Consider the following 21,052-nt stretch of genomic DNA (forward strand, 5'->3'; position numbering starts at 1 on the left):
GTTGTAAATTCGTTTCATAGTCAGACAATATTATCCTTGTCATTTTATTCTATTTAAAAAGAGATAGAAAGCTGCTAGAGAAGTTCGAACATGTAACGGAATGAGCCTGCAAAAGTTGTCCGTTTGCCAAAAGTCTGAAAATTCTTCAAAATTTTATAATACGGGTTATAAACCGGCAAATCTTGTTTTAATAAATTTGAAATCGCCGCAGTTTTTATTGAAAATATTTTTTACGCCTTGCAGCTGCACTGTATATTAGTATGGCCACAATCACTAACACATCTAAGAATATAAAGAATAATATAACCTTAAATTAGCCAAAAATAAACCGAATTTATGCGTTTATGATCAAATATACGAAATGTATAAAACAGTAAGTAGTTTCTTCAATAGAAACATAGTTTAATACAATTATTTCAGAGAAAATTGTTAGTCTGGAAAGTATCCATAAAAGTCAAAAAGATATAAAGCTCTTTGAGGGATGTAGAACATCCGTTCATACATTCTTGGACAATATAGGATTTAAGTGGTGTAAAAATACCCCACGAACGGATTTAATGGAACTTCCAGAAATTGCTTTTAAAATATTCCAAGTGTGACAATAAGTCCAAGGGTGACTACCATGAAGAAATGAACCATAAATTTTCTTTGCAGTAGTTTGAAAATCAGCTTTTTAAGAACTAGGAAGAATGATCAGTTATTGTTATGTACAATACAGAATATCTACCATATATATAGTACACTGGTGGACAATCTCCCAACAAGTTCATCAACAAAGGCTGCAATTAAGGAAGAAATTGCAAAGAAATTGACAAATAGTAGTATCTTCAGCAAGTTTTTGATATATTGGAAACAAACAGCTTAGTTATTCACTCGACTATGAATGTTGGTTTATGATTCAATGCTGACGATTACCAAGACAGGGTGATGAAAGAAGACTAACCACTAAAGGTCAGCATACAATTAATATACTTTAGTTGTAGGGAATTGTATTATAGATTGTGAAAGCTGATGAGCATGTGTGTTATTGTTCAGAATATACATGAATGTTTGGTTAAGATATATGAGGAGATAAATAACACTAACTGTATATAAGTAACTCTAACCTATAAATTCTTACGGCTGTAAATAAATTCTTACGGCTGTAAAATTAATTGTATTTTTAACTTCTTCGATAATAAATACATTTGATGTATTATAATGTTAAAATAAATTATATTTAATAAAATATTTGTTCAATACTACACTACAATACTACATAATAATAAACCTAATCATTTAACATGGATAAAGATAATATATTCATTTTAAACTTGTTTCATAAAATAACTGAATTAATATTTGAAGTATTAAACAAAAACTTATATTTTACTCCAAAAATTTATTATATTTGACGAAAAAGAAGTGGCAACTTGTTGGACCCACTGTACAGATAATACCGCTGACCCAATCCTATACTAATATTTACTAAATAATCCTATATTTTAATATACATATATAGTTATGAATTGAACCGAAATGAAATGTTAACTCAAATTTCTATATGTGTGAGATAGTTTCCCCACTTTTGGTGTCCTCAACTTCTGCTGAAGTCTCTGCTTCTATGCATCCATCATCTGCTAAATATCTGAACGAAATCAATCCACCTGATTGGAAATAACATTATCATGACGAAAAGTGATCTGAGCTAGTTTAAGTTATCTTATAAGATTGTTTTACGAAGTTCATTATTGCAAAAAATAATGATTTCTGACAGACAAACTATGGTATACTTTATATGCTGTTCCTCTAAAAAGTTTAACCAAATGCCCATACAGTTTACCCAACTAGAATCCTGATAGTTGTAAATCCTCGGTATTGTTTTGTATCGCCTACAAATAAGTCTTCATTTATTTCGTAAAATGAAATTGTTTTGTTAAGAAAATTAAAAGTTTTTGTAATGTTGTTGAAAGCTGCCATATTCAAGAACTAAAGATAAACTATAGGTTTGTCTAAGAACGAAATGCCGAAGCCTACTACTCTACCATTATGCCATTCATGTCATTCTTATTGGAAGTAAGTTGATCTATTTATGCCTGATTGAAAATTCAGATCAAAAGCTGTATATCGTCACATTTTTACAGAGTAATTTGTTGTATTTTTCTGTTAAACCACAATTTATCTTATATTCTAATAGCATACAAATCAAACTTTTCAATATTCCCAAAACATTCTTGTACATTAAAAGTGATATTATATCTAATATTAATTGAAAATTGTGTTTCTCCTAGTAGCATTTAAAACTAAAGTTACTCTTATTAAGTCACCAAAAGAGACGTAATAAACAAATGTGTAATAACAAATGTATAGACTGTTTGAATAACATTCAACTATTTCCTGATAGCATTACTATATGAATAGTTTATTTTAAAAAACCTAAAACCACCTCTTCTATTAAGATAATAGGAGTATACCTATTAGGAACAATATGGAGAAAATATTCCCTTTTACTAAAGAAAACGCAAACTAAACTAAACTATCTTGATGTTGTTTGACTTACCTGCAACTTCTCCGCATAGTAAACTAGACTTGCAAAGACAACAATACCCAAAACGAGAAAAAACACCAGCAGGGCTAATTCCTTAGCTGACGCCTTGAATGTGTGAATGAGAATTTTCAATCCAGGGGAATGTCTGAAAGAGTGAAAAATAAAATGTTTTAAAATATATTCAAAACTAGGTTAGTTTCAAAGTTAAGTAACTGATAAGAATAAGAATAATATAATTATTTTTATATTGCAAAAATTATCAGTATCAACAGTTAACTCGTTACCAAATGTTAAAACATATACATTACAGCCACACATTTTTGATTCATATATCTTAACATGTCTCGTTCAGATACAGATATATAGTTACAAAAAATATATTATGAAACCATGTTACTGAATATAACCAAATCATATAGTTCAAAAATACGTAATAATGTGAAACAGCTCGCACAATCATTTATCACTCATCGTACCTTAGAGTTAATCAAAGTAATTAATACCGTAACATTTTTGGGTAAACTTCACAAATATCTTACATTTAATTTTCATATAAAATATATTCGAAACGTCGTCCAACGTGAACCAATTAAATTTAAGTCTAATTATTGTTGCCTATATGTTGTGTCTATTATTGTGTCAACACACATATTGTATAGTTTTTTCATTCATTCTATAATACCAAAATACAATATTTAGCTCTAAAACGTGATAATCAAAAAGGAAAGAGAAAAAATATACAGTATATGGAACTAAGAATTATATTCTGTTGGTAACTTGGAATATAACGTTAGTTGGTCAGAAATTCGATATATGAGCCTCTGTTAATCCATTTTCGCTGATTTCGAGGACCTACTTACTGAAGAATAAAAAAAGTTATTCACCATAGGTAACAAACATGTACCATGAAATTAGAATGAAATCAACGTTTTCGGTAACCTAAGAGAATAAAATGAACTGGTGTATTTTATTATTTCCAAAGTGTAAAATTCAATAGATCTAAATATTGCCTATAAATATTTCCTTTAATAAGGGGAAAGATTGACTGAAAAACAATAAACATATGGAACGGTACGATCTTTTATAAACAAAATAAGTAAGAAGCTCACTAAAAACTAAAAACTAATCAAATTTCTCGTCACCGGCTTATTTAGAGATTTTATTTAGTTATTACGATTATTATGTACATATTTTATTTTAAAATATTTTTTTGTGTTAAAATTGTAAGTTCTAACTAAACAACAAACAAAAAGTTATTGTTTGCGACGGGAATCGACTCAGCGATCTACATTTGGGAGCTAAACATTTTAACCATTACACCTTCAAAGTAGTTATCTGTAATATTTCTACGCGGACTTATATGCTACATGACTTCCGATTCTTCAACTTCCGTCACATTAGCTCTGTAAAAAATATGTGAAAAGTTTATACGCCTTTGAAATTTGAACTTTTCCGTCGATAGGGGAACCCTTCCCTTCAAGAGATCCCGATTTGGTTCCAATGGAACCGTCTCGGAAGTGCACCCTTTCGAATAAAAAAAGAATTTTGAAAATCGAAGTCCAAGAAGTCGGTTAAAAAATATCCAACGTCCGTTCTGGTCGCGATAGGGAATTTGAGACTATTTTCTACTCATTCAATGGCGTGACTAAAGAAGTGCATTAAAAATTGATGACTAACTGACAGCCCTTCTGTCACGAGCAAGCTCTAATTAAAGTCTTATACCCGATAACCTAATGAATGTCTTAATCTAATTGCAATATCCATGAATCGCTGGTAAAGAAATTAATAAATAGTGAGCCAAATATGAATAATAAGAAAATGTACAACTCTGGAATAACCTATTCCAGTAATTCGTCAATTTTAATAGCTAATAAAATCATAAACAGCCTTCACAAATTTGCTGAGGGTTATAATTTGTTTGATACAACTTGATAAACAAACATGTTCATAATGTATATTTTACCAGTATCAAAATATTTTCCGAAGATGTTGGTCTAACGACATACCAGCTGTTTTCCTGAAAGGTATTTTTTCGTCGAAAACGAAACGTATTTACAAGCAATATCTATATTCGAGGGACCTGGATCGTACAGGAAATATAGTATTTTGCATGAATTATTAAAGTTTATGGAGTTTCCCAAGGGATTTGACCGGACTTAGTAACGGAACGACAGAATTCCCAGAGGGTTGCGCTTTACAATTCGACAATATATCTAATTTAAAATGAGCACATCCTCTTTTAGTTTGATGTGTTATCATATAATATTTATTATTTATTTTTATGAAATACATATAAATATATAAAACAGGTCAATTGAAAAGTCTCCGGTCTGACACATAGATGGCGCTACTAGAACTAAATCCATATGTTTTTTAGTTAGTCCTAATCCTCAAAAGATGCGTGTATAAATTTGACAGCTGTCGGATCATTAGTTTGTGAATTATAGGATTTTGAGTGAAGCAACTTTGTGAAGCAAAATATTGCTCTTTGAAGGGAAAAAATAAAGTCGAAGCAAAATACTTGGTTTGGTGCCGAGTTTCCGGACACTGTCCCAGGAAAATCAACCATCAAGGACTGGTATGCTGAGTTTAGACGTGGTGAAATGAGTACCGAAGACGGTGAACGCAATGGACGCCCAAAAGAGGTTATTACCGACGAAAACATTTAAAAAATCCACCAAAATGATTTTGAATGGTCATAAATTGAAATTGAATGAAATAGCGGACATCCTAAAGATATTAACTGAACATGTACATCATAACATTCACGAATATTTGGGTATGGGGAAGCTCTGTGCAAAGTGGGTGCCGCGCGAGCTCACTTTTGACCAAAAACAACGACGAGTTGATGATTCGGAGCAGTGTGTAAAGATGATCAATCGTAATAAACCCGAGTTTTTGCGTCGATATGTGACAATGGATGAAACATGGCTCCATAATTTCACTCCAAAGTCCAATCGACAGTCATTCGAGTGAACTGCGCACGACTGCTCCAAAGCGTGTGAAAACGCAGCAGTCGGCTGGCAAAGTTATGGCGTCTGTATTTTGGGATACGCATGGAATAATTTTCATTCACTACCTTGAAAAAGGAAAGACCATCAACAGCGACTATTACATAGCGCTACATATTATATAAAAATTATTTTATTAAATAAACGCTATGTGCTTATTAAAAATCAAATAATCGTTGCAGCTGCATCTAAGCAACATCACCGTTTGCTTAGATGTTTACATTAAAGACAAATAAAACTTATTAAAACTTGCTTTATATTTCTTTCCTATTCGTTTTGATTTAATAATTAACATTTATTATGATATTTTAATTAATTTTATTTTGATTTATTAGATGTCTCAATAGTCTTATAACTTACATTTCCATATATTAGTAGAATGGCCGAACGGATCTTAAGCAATTTAGCTAATTAATTTAATAAAAATGATTTATTGGAAAGATAAATATCGATAACTTAAATACAGATCTTATATAGAATACTGTGACGCGCCAAGTATCTTTTGCATGGTCGTGCTAAATACTGATAAGGTAAACATTTAATTCTCGTTAGTTCTTGGACGGTTTACTGGATTTAAGAGTTATTGTCTTTTAATAAGACTGAATAAGTACAGAAAAGTTCAGACTTGTTGCTCGTATGATTTTTTTTAAATTAAGAAAAACAATAAGTATACAAGAAAAAGTATTATTAAAATTTGTATTATACAGTAACACAAGGATACTGTCAAAGTTATAAAACATGTACTTCAAATTATTCAAGAACCATTAACATTAGAACCTATTTAACAAAAGAACCAATAAAACATATTTAGACTACCAGATTTCTAAAAGGACATGAAATAATACGAAAATCTTATAGAGATGAAACTGACCTTGGAAAATCCGCTAATAAGATTTTCAATATCTAGCTGCTTTAAAAATAAAAACTCAGATAACATAAAATAAATAAAACAATAAAAAATCTTATAATGGTAAAATAAGTCGAGAGGAAGTAACTCTGGTGAAACTTCCAGGTCGAGAGGACCGCTGGCTAAATTATGTGAAAGACAGTATCTCTGATGGAAGTTCCAGAGCGGCAGTGCCGCTGGTGAAAAAAAGTTGAGAGGCAGTACCTCTGATGAAACTTCCAGGGCGGGAGGACCGCTAGTTAAATTATGTGAGAGGCAGTACCTCTGGTGAAAAAGAAAATAGAATAAATAGATTAAAAAGAGCGGGTGCACTCATTGCAGACATTATTTTGCAAATACAAAGAATTTTAAAAAGAAATTAATTTTAGAAAAATTATGTTTATTCACTATATCATTTATTTCAGATTTGTTAGTTCCTGTGCTGTTGTTATAACAATTGATGTTTAGGTAAATTCGTTTTCAGAAGTTGTACTATTTTGATAAAATTAGATTATTTGAAATTTTTCGTTACAGATTTTCCAGTTCTCCTACTATTATTGACAATGTTTAAATGATATTCAGACATATTTCATTTCAGATTTCTTTTGCTGTTTTGTTGTTTCAGTTACTATTTTCGGTTCTACTAGTTGATTCGACTGATTTTTAACATTGTGGCCTTCCGCCCTAGCCGCGACCTTGAAAGTAATGCGCCGAATTTATTCTTATATAGATTTATATGTAATATATGTGGTTTTATGTTTTTTTTGTAGTTTGCTTGTGAATAACTGTATATTGTAAATTAATATAGTAGCATTTTGGAACGCTAGTTTTCGATGGTAAAATACGATATGCGGGAAATCCCCATTTTTAGATCCTAGATTTAAAAAATCAACATTTGGTATTGCAAATAATGCTGAGGCGATACAAAAAGTTATCATAAAAGAGGTATCTTTTAGTAATACCAAGAATGTATTGACATCTGGAGATTTGATAAAATTTGTATATTTGATAAAAAATGGCTAGAATGAAAGAAGTAATTACTCCAAGTACTGAAGCAACTTTACAGATTTAGCAGTATTTGGAAATTCCATTTATTGGGCGTTTAGAAAACCCATTGGATTTTTGGCAAACTTATAAATTGAAACTACCTGAATTATATTAGTTCAGTACTCCTCCAATATTCCTCTATACCCCAATATCTGTCCCCTGGGAACGAGTTTTTTCAAAATCTGGGCAAATAATTAACGATCGAAGAAATCGCCTCACGGGAGAAAAGTTGAACATGATAATATTCACAGTAATTTAAAAATATTTCCGTTCAAAAATAAATAAAACTTTTATTTAAAAAGGGTCTGGTAGTTATTGTACGATCATTTTTAGGTTACGTTTACATTTTATTTAGTAGTTATGGTTATTAAAAATCTTTAGTTTTTAGATTTTATTTAAGTTGTACTATTTATATTTATTATGCTATGTTGTTTAAAAATAGCGATTAATATATTAAAACACGATAAAACATTTGTGGTGTTATTATTCCTTTTTACACATCCACAGAACATTCAGTATAAAAAATCCTACTTACTTTAAAATTATATTATTTATTACATGATCATAGAAATTAGTATTTTTATCCCTTTTCTTTTTTAAAGTTATCACGTGAATGAATATATATACATCTCTGTCTCGCTTATACTACCATTGGAGAATATAAAGACATTTAAAATTAACTGCTCCAAGCATTTATCTCCGTCCTTTCCTATCTCACATTTTATACAGACAAGAATTCGTACATCTTCGTGTGACATCACGAATGGAAAAAAAAACAGTCGAACCGTGCATTTGACTGAAAATTGTAATTACTATTTTCAGTCGCTATTTTTACTGTCGGACCAATAAACCAGTATCTTTGTCGAATAAAGACCTTTTATTTAAACAAATATTGCCTTTTTCTTTCAATTTCTAACATTATTATGGAGGATTAGTAATATAATTTCATTTCAGTAGGCCGGCATAGTGAGGAGATAACATCAGATCTAAAGGTCCTATTTACGAATATAATATTTTTTGTTTAGTATATTATTGAATTTTTTATTACGTTTTTAGTATTACGTATTTCTTTCAATACGTACATGTAGAAAAGACTCATATTTCTTTGCATAATTTTATCGAAGGAAAAAACACGAACAAGATTGGCCGAATATCTCCTTTATCTCTTTTGCACATTTTGGACATTTTTCTTGAACGTTTTCTATTGTGACCTATCCCAAGGGAAGCCTTCTTTCTAACACGACCAGAGAGGGAATGACAAATATGTGTTTTATTTTGAAAATATACATTCATAACAAATATAATACGTATTATATTTTATATTGCATAATTTCGTATACTATTTTTATATTGTATTATTTCGAGGGTCTAAAAAGGGTATAAATACAAAGTCTGTATTCAGACAGTTATCAAGTATTTGTAAATATAACGAATGAAACATTAATTAGCTTCACATAATGTTGATAAGTAAACTAAATACAGTTCTCCCAACAGTTAGCCATTGGCCGCAGCTATTCTGGCGTCGGAAAATACCAATCTCTAAATTTCAGAACAGTTTTAATGATTTTGATTAGCAATGGGAACCATCAACTGAAAACAACCATCAACAAAAATGCAAAATAGTCGAACTAGTCAATAGTTTAAAAAAACTAGCGACTGATAATAGTAATTACTATTCCAGTCTAATGCAAGGTTCGAGTGTTTATCAACTCATGATAACAGAGATGTACGAGTTCCTTCCCGCTATAATTTTGAGAGAGGAAACGACGGAGATAATTGATTAATTATCTATGCTGCATAGATCAGTTCATTTTATTAACCGATTTCTCCGACAATTGTGGGCCGATTTGCAAAATTCTTTTTTTATTCCAAAGAGTGCACATCCGAGGTGGACCAATTGGAACCACATCACGATCTGTTAGCAGGAAGGAGGGAAATCGAGAGATACACTCAAAGTTCAAAGGGACGTACAAAGTTTTCACCTATTTTTTATCTAAAATAATCCGATATTTGTATATGCATATTCAGTGCAAAAGCCATTCAGCATTCTTCTAAGCATTAACCATAGCATATAAGATCTCGTAGAACTATTGTATACAACTATTTCTATGGTGTAACGGTTAAGACATACGGTTGCTTTTTGTTGTTGTTTGGTTAGAACATTTGTCGAATAACCTAGGCTAGGTAGGGAACCACGGGGACTGAAGCGCTCCTTATTTTCTATCATTATTCTATCAGTCTATCTGTCAATGATTCTATCTATCATATATTTCGTTATTCCTATTTTTCCTCAAACGGGCTGCACCTTTATCTGTGACTTTTCTCCATTCTTTAGATAACATACAAATAATCTAAAAATTGAGTTCTTGGCATTCAACAACTCTTTTTTTATCATGCCCCAAAATCCCAAATTTCTTTATTAACAGTAATTTTAAGAGTATAAATAATCGAATGTATTGATTATTTTTTGACAACTAGTGGCAACCTCATAACATAGAACCATTACACCATTAAAACCACCTCATTAACATAGAATTTGATATATGTAGGTGACCTCTTATCACCTGTTTACATTGACACCACGACATATTAAAAAGACCCAAAATGACCACAATATATATGAACTTACAGCATGTCTAACATCTTATTCTCTATATTTCGATTTCTTTTTCTTTTGTTATTTCATTCATAGAAAAATCTCATATCGTTCATCTCCAATTAAACTATATATGTTTATTATATTAAGCGAGTTGCATTAACAGGTTTTTCTTTGTTAGGGTCAATAATTCATTAATTTATAAGTGAACCACCACCATCGAACAACAAATAAATAATTCTACAATTTGTATTTAATTCACTTTATTTTCAAAAGTACGAAATTAAACATTATCTAACCTTATCTAATTATCTAATCAATCTTAAAAATTAGTGATCATTATCAATAAAACTTATATTTTAACGCAGAATGTAAGATTCCCTTAAAGAAGAATGTAAAGAATGTAAGAACCCCTTGCACATTTTTGCCTTTTTTTGGAATAAGTGATAAAAAAATTTACAATAGTTTGAAACAAATTATATACTTTCTCTTCACGTTGCATTATTTGCATACAGGTTCCGTATTTGAAAGAATAACCACTCCAGAAATATTTTTCTATGGTTTCATAAGCATTATGCTTATTGTTATAATAATCCACTATAAAAGAAACACTTCTTCCGTATTATATTCACTTGCATTATACAACGGATAATATCTTAGGAGGTAAACAACTGCAAACAACCCCTAAACGTTGTCTCTTCTACGTCGTTCCATCGAGACAGCCAGTCATTACCAGAAAGTACATTTTCTTGTATTGCATCATGCGGAACAATGGAATAAAATTTCGCTGCACGAAACTGCACTCTGCAAAGCTGATTCAATAAAAGTTTATTTGAGGGAAATAATAATTTCTATCGAAAAACGAGTCATTTGTTTTGAGAAGGTCTACAATAGCAGGGTAGTGGACATTTAATTAGATGGAACGGTATTCTAAGTATGTATGTGACCACGAAAACCATTTTTTACGACTTGCTAAGTTCATTCTCTGTTACTAATAGTATACAACATTAAATTATTTATTAGGCTAAGTGAATTTTTTAATTTGTAGAGTCACTATGAGAAGTCAGAACAGTGAATATAATTCAAAATATTGTCAATCGATATACGCTATTTTTTCGCATATTTTATGCCATTTACGGATTCCATCTCGAAAGAACGCTCTATTCTTTGAGTGTATGCACTAATCGATCCATTTTGTGGTATCTTCACAAGAAGTAAAGAGCTGCTCGTACAAGTCGCCACCCATATGTCGAAACAAGCATTAATAAAGGACCAAGGTTGGAAAAACAGGACGGTGCTGAGCAGTTCCTATTTTTAATTTTTTTAAGTATGTTTTCACCGGTTTTCCATATGGTCGGGCGTTGTTATGCTGAAAAATAACATTGCTGTGTATGTTCCGGGTTCGTATTCCGGCTTATTTTTGAGTAGTTCTCGCACCACCAAGATAATATCCATCATCGAGTAATGCCTTCAAATACTCGTCTTCATTTTTTTTTGTGATACAGAATCTTGCAGCCTTTTCCCTCACTTCGCTCGTCTTCGGTGCCAAAATCAGTACTTTTAAAATATTGCAACCATTATTCAAATGTTCGAAATCAGTAATCATAAGCCTCTTATATCATTCGATAACCTTCAGCCGCCCTTTTCTTAAAATTGAAGTATAAAGTAGAACTTACAACAAATGCTAATTACTTGGTGCAAAAACCTTTCCAGAAAACCGAAAAATGTGTTGTTCATAGTTCGACGAAATTAAACATACTAAAAAATGAAACCTGTAAGTCAGGTTGCTACATGAAGTTGGTTACAAATGTATCAGATGCGATTTAATACAGAGTAACACAATCTGTTTTAAATCCTTAAAAAATAAATTAGAAGCCTAATCAATTTTATACAACCAAGGAGAAAACAGAAAAACAGAAAACGATATTTTTAAACCCAGAATATTATATACATATCTGTTTTTCAATGGTAAAATACAGTTTATATTTAATTTGATCAAAACTTCTTAAATTTAAACCTAAAAAAAAGAAAATTCCTTTATCTAGAATATAGACTTATTATAAACCTGTTTTCTCAAAACAGGCTTATAAGAAGCTAAAAACTAACTCTACACACTTTACTAAAAAATTAAAGCTCTGAATTTATTGAAATTTTGTACTCTTTGATTAATTGTTTTTTTTTCGTTTGTTGCGTTAGGACTTATTTTACAATTCAATACAGTTTGAAGACGACCGAACAACAAATTAAATTTATTTTGTTCGTAATTTAATTTTGTATATGTCACAAAATGTTTATTTATTATTATAATACATGTAGTAGAAAGGTTAAGGTCTTTATTTATTTTTATTTGGTTATTACAACGACTAATATGCACAACATTAATTTTAAAACGTTTTTTTTTGTAGCAAAAATTTAAGTTTGATTATGTTCTAATTTTTAGTGAGTTCCTTATTTATTTTATAAAGTTGCTCAAACTTTTTGTTAAAACTATTTTATTTTTCCCTTTTTAGTGTTAGATATTTATTAAATAAATCACGCAGATATTTTATTAAGTATTACAATGGATAGTCCAATTAAAATTACAGCCCGTATGAGGAAAAATGGCATTAAATAAACGATGATTAAAAATAGGGAACGTTTCAGACCCCTGGATTCACTACATAGTTTAGGCGAATTGACAAATTTTCCAACCAAACTAGAGCATACAAAAATTTCTGGCCACGTTGCGAATCGAAGCCACGGCCCATACGTGTGAGCAAAATGTTCTAATCATTACACCATACAAACAGTTGCCCAATTTGTTTCTGCGACGTCTCGTATCATAACATTAGTGTTTAAAAAGCACACTGAATTGTTTTTACACTAAATTACTTCCGATTTTTCGTCACATAAGCTCAGCATTAATATTATAAACAAATATCTGATTACTTCAGATAAAAAAATTTGAAAACTTTGTTTGTGCCTTTGAACCACCAGATCATGATTTGGTTCCAATGAACCATTTCCTAATTAATTTTATTCATACAAACTTTGTCCTCTTGACAATTACATACACAGCAATAAAACTACAACCAAAAAGTCGCAGTCGTTCTGAAATACAAATAATAACAAATAATAAAGCTAACATATGTTATATTCGGCAAATTTTCATTTTGGTAGAACTAGTATTAACATGCAAATGCAAGAAAAAATGAAAGCATTAGAACTATTATGATCTTTTTTTACTACTTTCTTAGATACATTTATAATGAAGAATATTAAATATTAAAAAAAAATAAGACGGACATAAAAACAACGCTTAATACAAAGACGTAATTAAACTCACCTCGTAAGTTTGAACAGCCTCAGTATGCGGATGATGCTGAAAAAGTCCAAAATCTGCGACTTCTTCTCGAAGATGAGGATCATGTCGATGTAGAAACTCAGGGTTGCCGCAAAATCGATGATGTTCACCGGCGACTTGATGAATTCGATTACATTGGGAGAAACCTGAAAAATAACAGGAGATGGAGGGGTTATCAATAAAAGATGGCACGATATATTGATGGACGGATAGCATGGGGAACTGATGGTGGGGAATACCGAAAAACAAAATTGGATACGTTCAAGTTTATTTACTGTTTTATGTGTCATGGAACGAACAGATTCCCTTTCAGAGATAAATATTATATATTTTTTATCCTGTTATTGCCATATATTGCGAGTGAACGGGCGCGGTGGCAATTTTCTGTTTGTATCGTCATGTAAAAGGTTATCATTTATATTTCCATGCCGGATTTAACCAGTTTATTTATGGTATGCATACAATGATATTTAGAAGAGATAATGTAAACCACCAATTTACATATCTATAAAAATATGTATCTAATATATTCGTATATTTTATTTTAGAAAATAATATTCAAATATTTTAATACTTATTTTATTATATTTCTGAGGATGTATGTACTTTTTTACAATGTACAAATGACGTCAAATTTTTTTTGTGAACTGAAGTTTTTCAAGTGGTTTGAAACTTTTTCAGTGAAATTGGTACAATTTATATTATTCCAAGTTTTCTCCATGACGTTAGTTATGACGTTTCGCTATTTTTCAACAGCATTTAACAAACGAAACTGTGACAAATGATAATGACAGCTGTAGTGAGCAATGACTGGTTAAAATGATTCTTAGAGTAGGGTTTTAAGCTTAAACATTTGTATGTTAAAGCGAAGTTGTGCGTTTTAAAAAATTTCCGAATGTTATGAATGTTCTCATATTATAGAAATTACTTCATCCTATTTTTACTCCTATAATGGTCTATCAAAATGTTAATGTCTCATAACTTAATGATAACATCTAATTTTAACCTGAATTATCCCCCATGATGGGCGCATAGTGTGAACTTTTTCAATAACTATTTCCTAGTATATTTTTTTCTTTTCGACAGCAAATTTACCACCCTTAAGATTTTGAAAGTATATGATCATGTATTTCGAAAGACAATAGAGGTGCTCCGTATACAGATTAAAGATAATTAAGGAGTTAAAATAAAGGACAGATGCAAATGACGCTTACTAAATCCTAAAGTCAAATAGAAGAAACGAAAACAAGTGTGCTGCTGGTCCAAAATTACCAACACCACACAAAGTTGCTGGCTTTAGGACTTGAAATTTTAAATCTGATAATTTTTTTATTACTTAACTGGTGACGTCTTTATTTATTTATTTATTTATTTCCATTATACTTATTTTATATAAAATAATTGTTTTTACATTTTCTTAGTTTCAAAACACAATACATTTATTATTATTTGTTCAAGTTCCCTTTAGAACCTTAATAATTCGTTGAACATCAAGAAATAATAAATAATTAACCGAAATTTAACTGTAGCATTTCCAACAGCTTCAAGAAATAGGTGTTAATATATGCAATGGAGTTTTTTAAGACATCAATAGTCATTGTTGGTGAGGTTTTTGGGAATATGTCTTACCAACGACGTCTTACCCCGAATCGGAACAAATTGTACCTCTGTTGAAAGTTCTTAAAAACATAATATTGTGTCAGGTAGTCTGACACATTCACATTCCAGAGGTCGATTTAGAAAGACCTAAACAACTAATTAACAAATCAGTATTAAAATTGTGCACTGAGTTACTTAATTTACATCCAAGTCTGGCTGAAATCATCAGCTGTGAGCAATCAAAGGCAAATTAAATTTAGTTAATTTCTTAATTTATGCTAATAATGCAAAAAGAAGGATTTCAAAGGCAGTTACACTACGAGAGCTTTGAAAGATATTTTCCAATATCGACACGAGAACATCATTTCATAAAACTGTTGGTCCTTTGAACTGAATCAAGAATAGAGAAATTATTAAATAATGTAAGCTAAGAGATGTAATTTTTGGATTTGGGAGTTTATATATCACAGATTTTACTTAATTTATATGCATCATTAAAATTCTTCTGAGGGTTCTGGAGAAACGTGTCCTTTCGGTAGAATGGATAATTCGCGATTGAAAAGGATTGGATTCTTAATTAAGAAACAGTGACCAAATTAGAAGATAAACAGGCGCTCCCAAGTGGCTCAAATCTAAAATCCGTTTTTATTTAAGCTTCAAGTAATTAATTCACAAAAAAAAACAAAAAATGCTACTAAGCATTTCTCAGTTTAATCTCGAAAAGTGACCATTTGAATAATTTCCATATCTATGAGGCATACTCAGATTGTGTGAATTAATTCTAATCACTATATCAATTCTTGAGTAAGTATTACTGTCAGTCCTAGTCTCATTTATGACAAGTTTGAACATAAAGTCACTATCCTTGAAGCTTAGAAAGAAGAAATAACTTACATGTTCTGTTATCATAATGGGCGCACTTTTTTCTTACCAATAAACAAAAAATGATAAATATTTTAAGTAGATTGTTTAACTAAGGAATATATAAACTATTAACAACAATAATGGATAAGTGGTTATATATAAATTACAAACTAAATATTAGTAGTACACACCTTACATAACTTTCTACAACGATTATGGAGACGAATAGATATACTTATTGGCACTGATTGATTTATACAAGGGGTGCATATTAGACGCAAAAGGTTCAATCACTTATAGACCCTGTTAACTCATTTCTCTACCCGGGTATTCTTGATGACTTTTTTTTCAATAGCATTTTCCTTAAGTGTGTTTGAACAATACTCACTAACAATATGTCTTAAACTATTTTCTACCCATAATAACCTTACTATAAGTATTTTAGAGCATATAATGGGCTTCAGAAATAGTATATTTCGAAAAAATAGTCGCAGTGGACTAAATTTGGGGAATACGCTGGATAGGGAAACAATTTATAGGCTAATTTATGTCATGATTTTTGGCATGGCGACAACACACTTGCGCCCCTTGGAAACGTTGCTTATGTGTTGTGTCTTATAGTAAAAAAAATATTAGACCCTCCTATACGAAATGATAAATTAGTTTATAAATAACCGTCTTAATCATGAACAACTTTCTAATTCACCAGCCACAAATTAACTCATGAAGGTTATTCGTCACTTATGTGTAATTGAAGCTATCTACGGAAAACTGTAGTAATAAAAATGTATACGTTTAGATACTTTCAGAAAAATTGTATCTTGTTAAGTGTGTTATAAGTAGACAATTCAAATACCTCTAGATTATTTTTGTCGGTTTCGGTTCACGACACCGCGTTCATCTCAAAAAGACTGTGGTCACAACTTTTGGTTCGTCATAGGTGCCTGATATTTTGTGAAGGATTCGTGTTTTAAAATGGATCGTTCATCGTAAAATGGTACGTTCAATGGGGGCATCCGTGAGCAGGATATTTTTTTCATATCCACATATTCATGTAATAAGTGATGTATCACGTGCCACATCACGTACTCTTCTTTCATCATTCCATGAGCGATCTTAACGTTTGGCGTAACAGAACTCAGTAAACCACTTCTTTGTTATTGAAAATGATGGTACGGAGTCCCCATAGTATTTATAGAGCCCTTCTTTGTTTCTTGTAATGGGTTTTTTGTCCAATCATAATGCTTAAACCTCATACGAGTATCACATTTTTCACTCAAAATCTCACAGTTGATTACTAATAGATGATAGTTGAGGGCAGTAGTGATGTATTTAAAGTTGCTGCGTGGGATATTAAAAAAATCACTGACAGCTCAATAGTCAAACTTCCCTCGTACATTATTTGTGAGAAATAACGTGTTAATGTACTAGAATATATTTTTGTTATCCTTCAAAGAGAAACCCTTTTGAATAAAGCATACACTTTAAATGAACATCTCGCTTGCTCTCCGTTTTATATGTTTATCTTTTACCTTTTTCTGTTTGTTCTTTGCGTATCGGCCTAAAGTCGAACCGTAAAAGCGAAGCGTCATTTTTATATTAAGTATACAATGGCTAGCGAGGGACCAAGGCACACGTATATAATACAACAAAGGATTTTTCCAGGAAAGATATGGAACGATTAGTAACGCGGCAACGGCTGAAAACATCAAACCCGCAAGCCCACGATCTTTCTGTTTGCTTTTAATTCCATCCAGACGTTGGAATCGTGCTAATTGCTGTTGGTAAACGGTATTCGCCGGTCCATTGGCTGGGCGAAACGCGGAATTATCAGCGACATTTGCCGGAATATCCGTACCGGCGAGCCAAATTTTTAATTGAGTTTACGTGTCATTGATATGGGTGGGAAGGGAACACCTCGGTTATGGGGAAGTGAACTCGAGGGCGAGAATGAGGCGAGAGAAGAAGGGTCAGGTAATTGGATGAAAATAATGGGCGACAATTTGATTAAACGGTTCAAATTTTAACTAGCAGCAATGATCGGCTGACGCTTTCCCTAATTGATAGGAGGAGGGACGTAAAGTGACGAAGCTCATACACGAGAACCAGACAAATGACGTCGATATCTTCTCGGTTTACTTCATGCTTTGTTAAGCTTAATCTTAATAAATTACCCCTACATTCGAAAGAAAAACAGTTCTAAATAATGTACTAGGTGCTTGTATTTATTGAAAACATATTTTTTACATTAAATAGAAGGAATATTAGTACAATACACTTTAATTAAAATACATTCCATTGTTTTCAACAAGTGTTTCTAATCTTAAAGATAAAATAGCGATACCGTATCGAAAGAACTACGTTTATTTTGTTGTTGATGGTTTGGAAACGATCCAAGAATTGATCTATATTCGAACTTTTTCAAGTAGTAATCAGAAGGCGGTATATCTGGTGAGTACGGTGAGTATGGCAAAACTTGCCATTCGAACTGTTACTGTGTATTTTTCACAAGATTAGCAACGTGTGGCCGAGCATTTTAATGTAAGAGAATGCCTTTACGTCTATTAGCCATACATCGTTGAATTTGTTCCATTAAATTAGAAAGACATCTGCACTAATAGTTTCATTCGGTTTTAAAAGCCATATGCACAGCAGTATTTAATATAGTTATGAATATTACGTTCCGATGTCGATGAAGACTGTCTCTAACTCCTGATTGTAGAGAACCACCTGTCTCTTTTAGGGCTTGAGATTGTTGATACAGAAAGTTCTTCTTTTGTGCTTCGCAAGTAATAAAACAACGATGTTCGAAATGGGATATGCAGTTCGAACGCTTAGTTATTTACCCTTATTTTGAGTGTTCCCATCCCATGCAAACCTTTGGAGTGCATACAACAAACAGCTGCTAAGCTTCTTCATAGTTCTTGGAAAGTTAGAGTTGGGTTTTCGTCCATAAATCTTCCAATACCTTTGATTCTCTCGGTTCCGGTTCTCTGAAATCTGGTTTTTCATATGCTGAATTGTAGCAAACGCTGCTAATTTTGCATACGCTTATTGATTAATAACAATCAAATGGAAGATTGTTACTTTATTATAAAAAATATCAAAACTATAAAAATATCGCTGATCATAGTAGATTCGAAGATCAAATTGTACTGTGGAACATATCCATACATCATTTTATTCTATTTTTAATTTAATCTAAGTTAACTCGAGTCTGTTAAGCGTCTCTGATATTTTCAATAATGCAATCGGCTCAATATAACAAAGAATCAAATATTGGTTTAAGTTTGAAATTAAATAGTGGTTATAAATTTTTTTAAATATATTAATATTTGTGAGTCAGGGATATTACATAATAAGGAATATCTAAATGATTACATAATTTCACGAATATCAAAATTAATTGCTATTTTAAAGTCCAGGCTTTATGACGTTTGCATTTCCTCGCATTTCGCTCATCTCTATGTGGCCTTGTAAATGGTGACGGAAAAATGGATTTACGTTTTCATAAAAAAAAAACAATTAATTATTTGTGTAAATGCCAATTATATTAATATATCATGTAAAATTATATTACTAGTTTTTCTAATTAAATTATTAAAAATCAAATCTTCAACATTTTTCTAACAAATAGGTAATATTCCCAAAAAACCAAATTAAATGAATGATGCCTAGTGCTTAAGTTATTGTAAGCATTTAGCGAATAAAAATGTCGATATAGCAATACATAGATATTTTAAAAATTATATTGTTAGCAATCTATAACTGGACCACTGCCTGGTCCAGTTATAGATGCCGCCTAGGGAGTAGGCATCCATGGTCCTTGGCATGGGATACAAAACGACGCTTTGGGATCATCGAGGATACATTCCTGGACACCATCTTATACAATTCACATCTCTCATAATAATAACACTCCTCTTCATACTTACGTGTTTATTGTATTATTCATTGTCTTACTTAATATACGTCATTATCCTCGTTTATATTGTTATTATTTAAAGAATTATTATAATATACGTCTTAAATCTGCTCGAGAGTTTTATTTTGCCGATCAAAATATCTAACATCAACTACCGGAACACAAAGAAGATAGATATTTGTTGACTCTTATAGTATTTATGCCTAAAGAAATACCCAAAAGTGTTCAAAATACTGGTTTGTTCATCGAAAAATTGTAAGTACTATCTGTTCATATTTTAAAAGTACTCAAGAGTTTAGAATTAACTAATCACACATATCTCAGGAAAAAAGTTTTAAAATTAATGTTTGTTGGTATTAATCAAATTATTAATTAATTAATCGATACTATAGATACTAGTTTTAAAGTTTCCCTGGATGAATTTTATTCGTATTTTCCTTAAGCGTTCCGCCAATCTATCAAACATAAACTTGATACATAATTGATTTGATCATATTTTTATTAATCTTTACTTATATCTTGAAGGTTATTCTGGTTGGTCATTAAGACATTCAACATAAACAATTTAACATTCTTAATTATAATTAGATAATTTATTGATCATTATTCTTCTTTCGAATCATTTTATTTTAATCAAACATTTCTTAACGATACAGTCTTCAATCGAGACACATTGAACCTCACATAATAAGTCAATTGTTTCAAATAAAATCAGTTTAAAATTCAATTCTTTGATTTTAAAATAATCGAACCCTTCCGTAAGGGACCTGTAATGCCACGACTTTATTATTACTAATAGTATGCGATCATTACTTGTTTTTATTGTTTTGCATTATATTATCGAGTTTCGATGGGAGATTATTTCAACAACAATAATAATAATTTCTATTATTTAGCTTTCGTAGAATTCGCTTATAAATGTAATATTTCTTAAAATTAAAAGATATTACTTGTGCTTTTCAGATTCAAGCGTTAGGATCGCTGATAACTTGAAAGCAATTAATATTTGATTGAATTGTTATTGTCAAGTAATATCATTGGTAAAGTAATATCATTATAATTACTAGAGAAATAATTAAAACTAATAATTAAGAAATGTTGGTAATTTTAAATCATTTTAGGCTACCATTAATTTTCTATTTCGAACTAGTATTCAGAAGTGTTTAAAATATCCTGCTTATCCTATAAAAATAAAGATTGATCCTTATTTTCTTATTGGTAATTTTCAGAAATGTTTAAATAAAATCTATGAGA

At 30.9% G+C, this 21,052-nt stretch overlaps 1 protein-coding gene across 2 annotated transcripts in view; it reads right to left on the bottom strand.

Moving 5' to 3' along the window:
- The window catches only part of LOC143206558 (potassium voltage-gated channel protein Shaw), a 334,396-nt gene that overhangs the window by 26,414 nt on the left and 286,930 nt on the right, over positions 1 to 21,052 (bottom strand). For both annotated transcript variants that reach the window (XM_076419165.1, XM_076419164.1), the window contains exons 6-7: positions 13,393 to 13,556; positions 2,540 to 2,672 (exon numbers count right to left, since the gene is read on the bottom strand). In XM_076419165.1, coding sequence (XP_076275280.1) covers positions 2,540 to 2,672; positions 13,393 to 13,556 — 297 coding nt within the window. The remainder of the gene's footprint in view (positions 1 to 2,539; positions 2,673 to 13,392; positions 13,557 to 21,052) is intronic.

This window comes from Rhynchophorus ferrugineus, unplaced genomic scaffold (assembly GCF_030347505.1).
Source record: "Rhynchophorus ferrugineus isolate W39M unplaced genomic scaffold, kcgeb_rfMv2 rfM1, whole genome shotgun sequence".
NCBI classification, from domain to species: Eukaryota; Metazoa; Arthropoda; class Insecta; order Coleoptera; family Curculionidae; genus Rhynchophorus; species Rhynchophorus ferrugineus.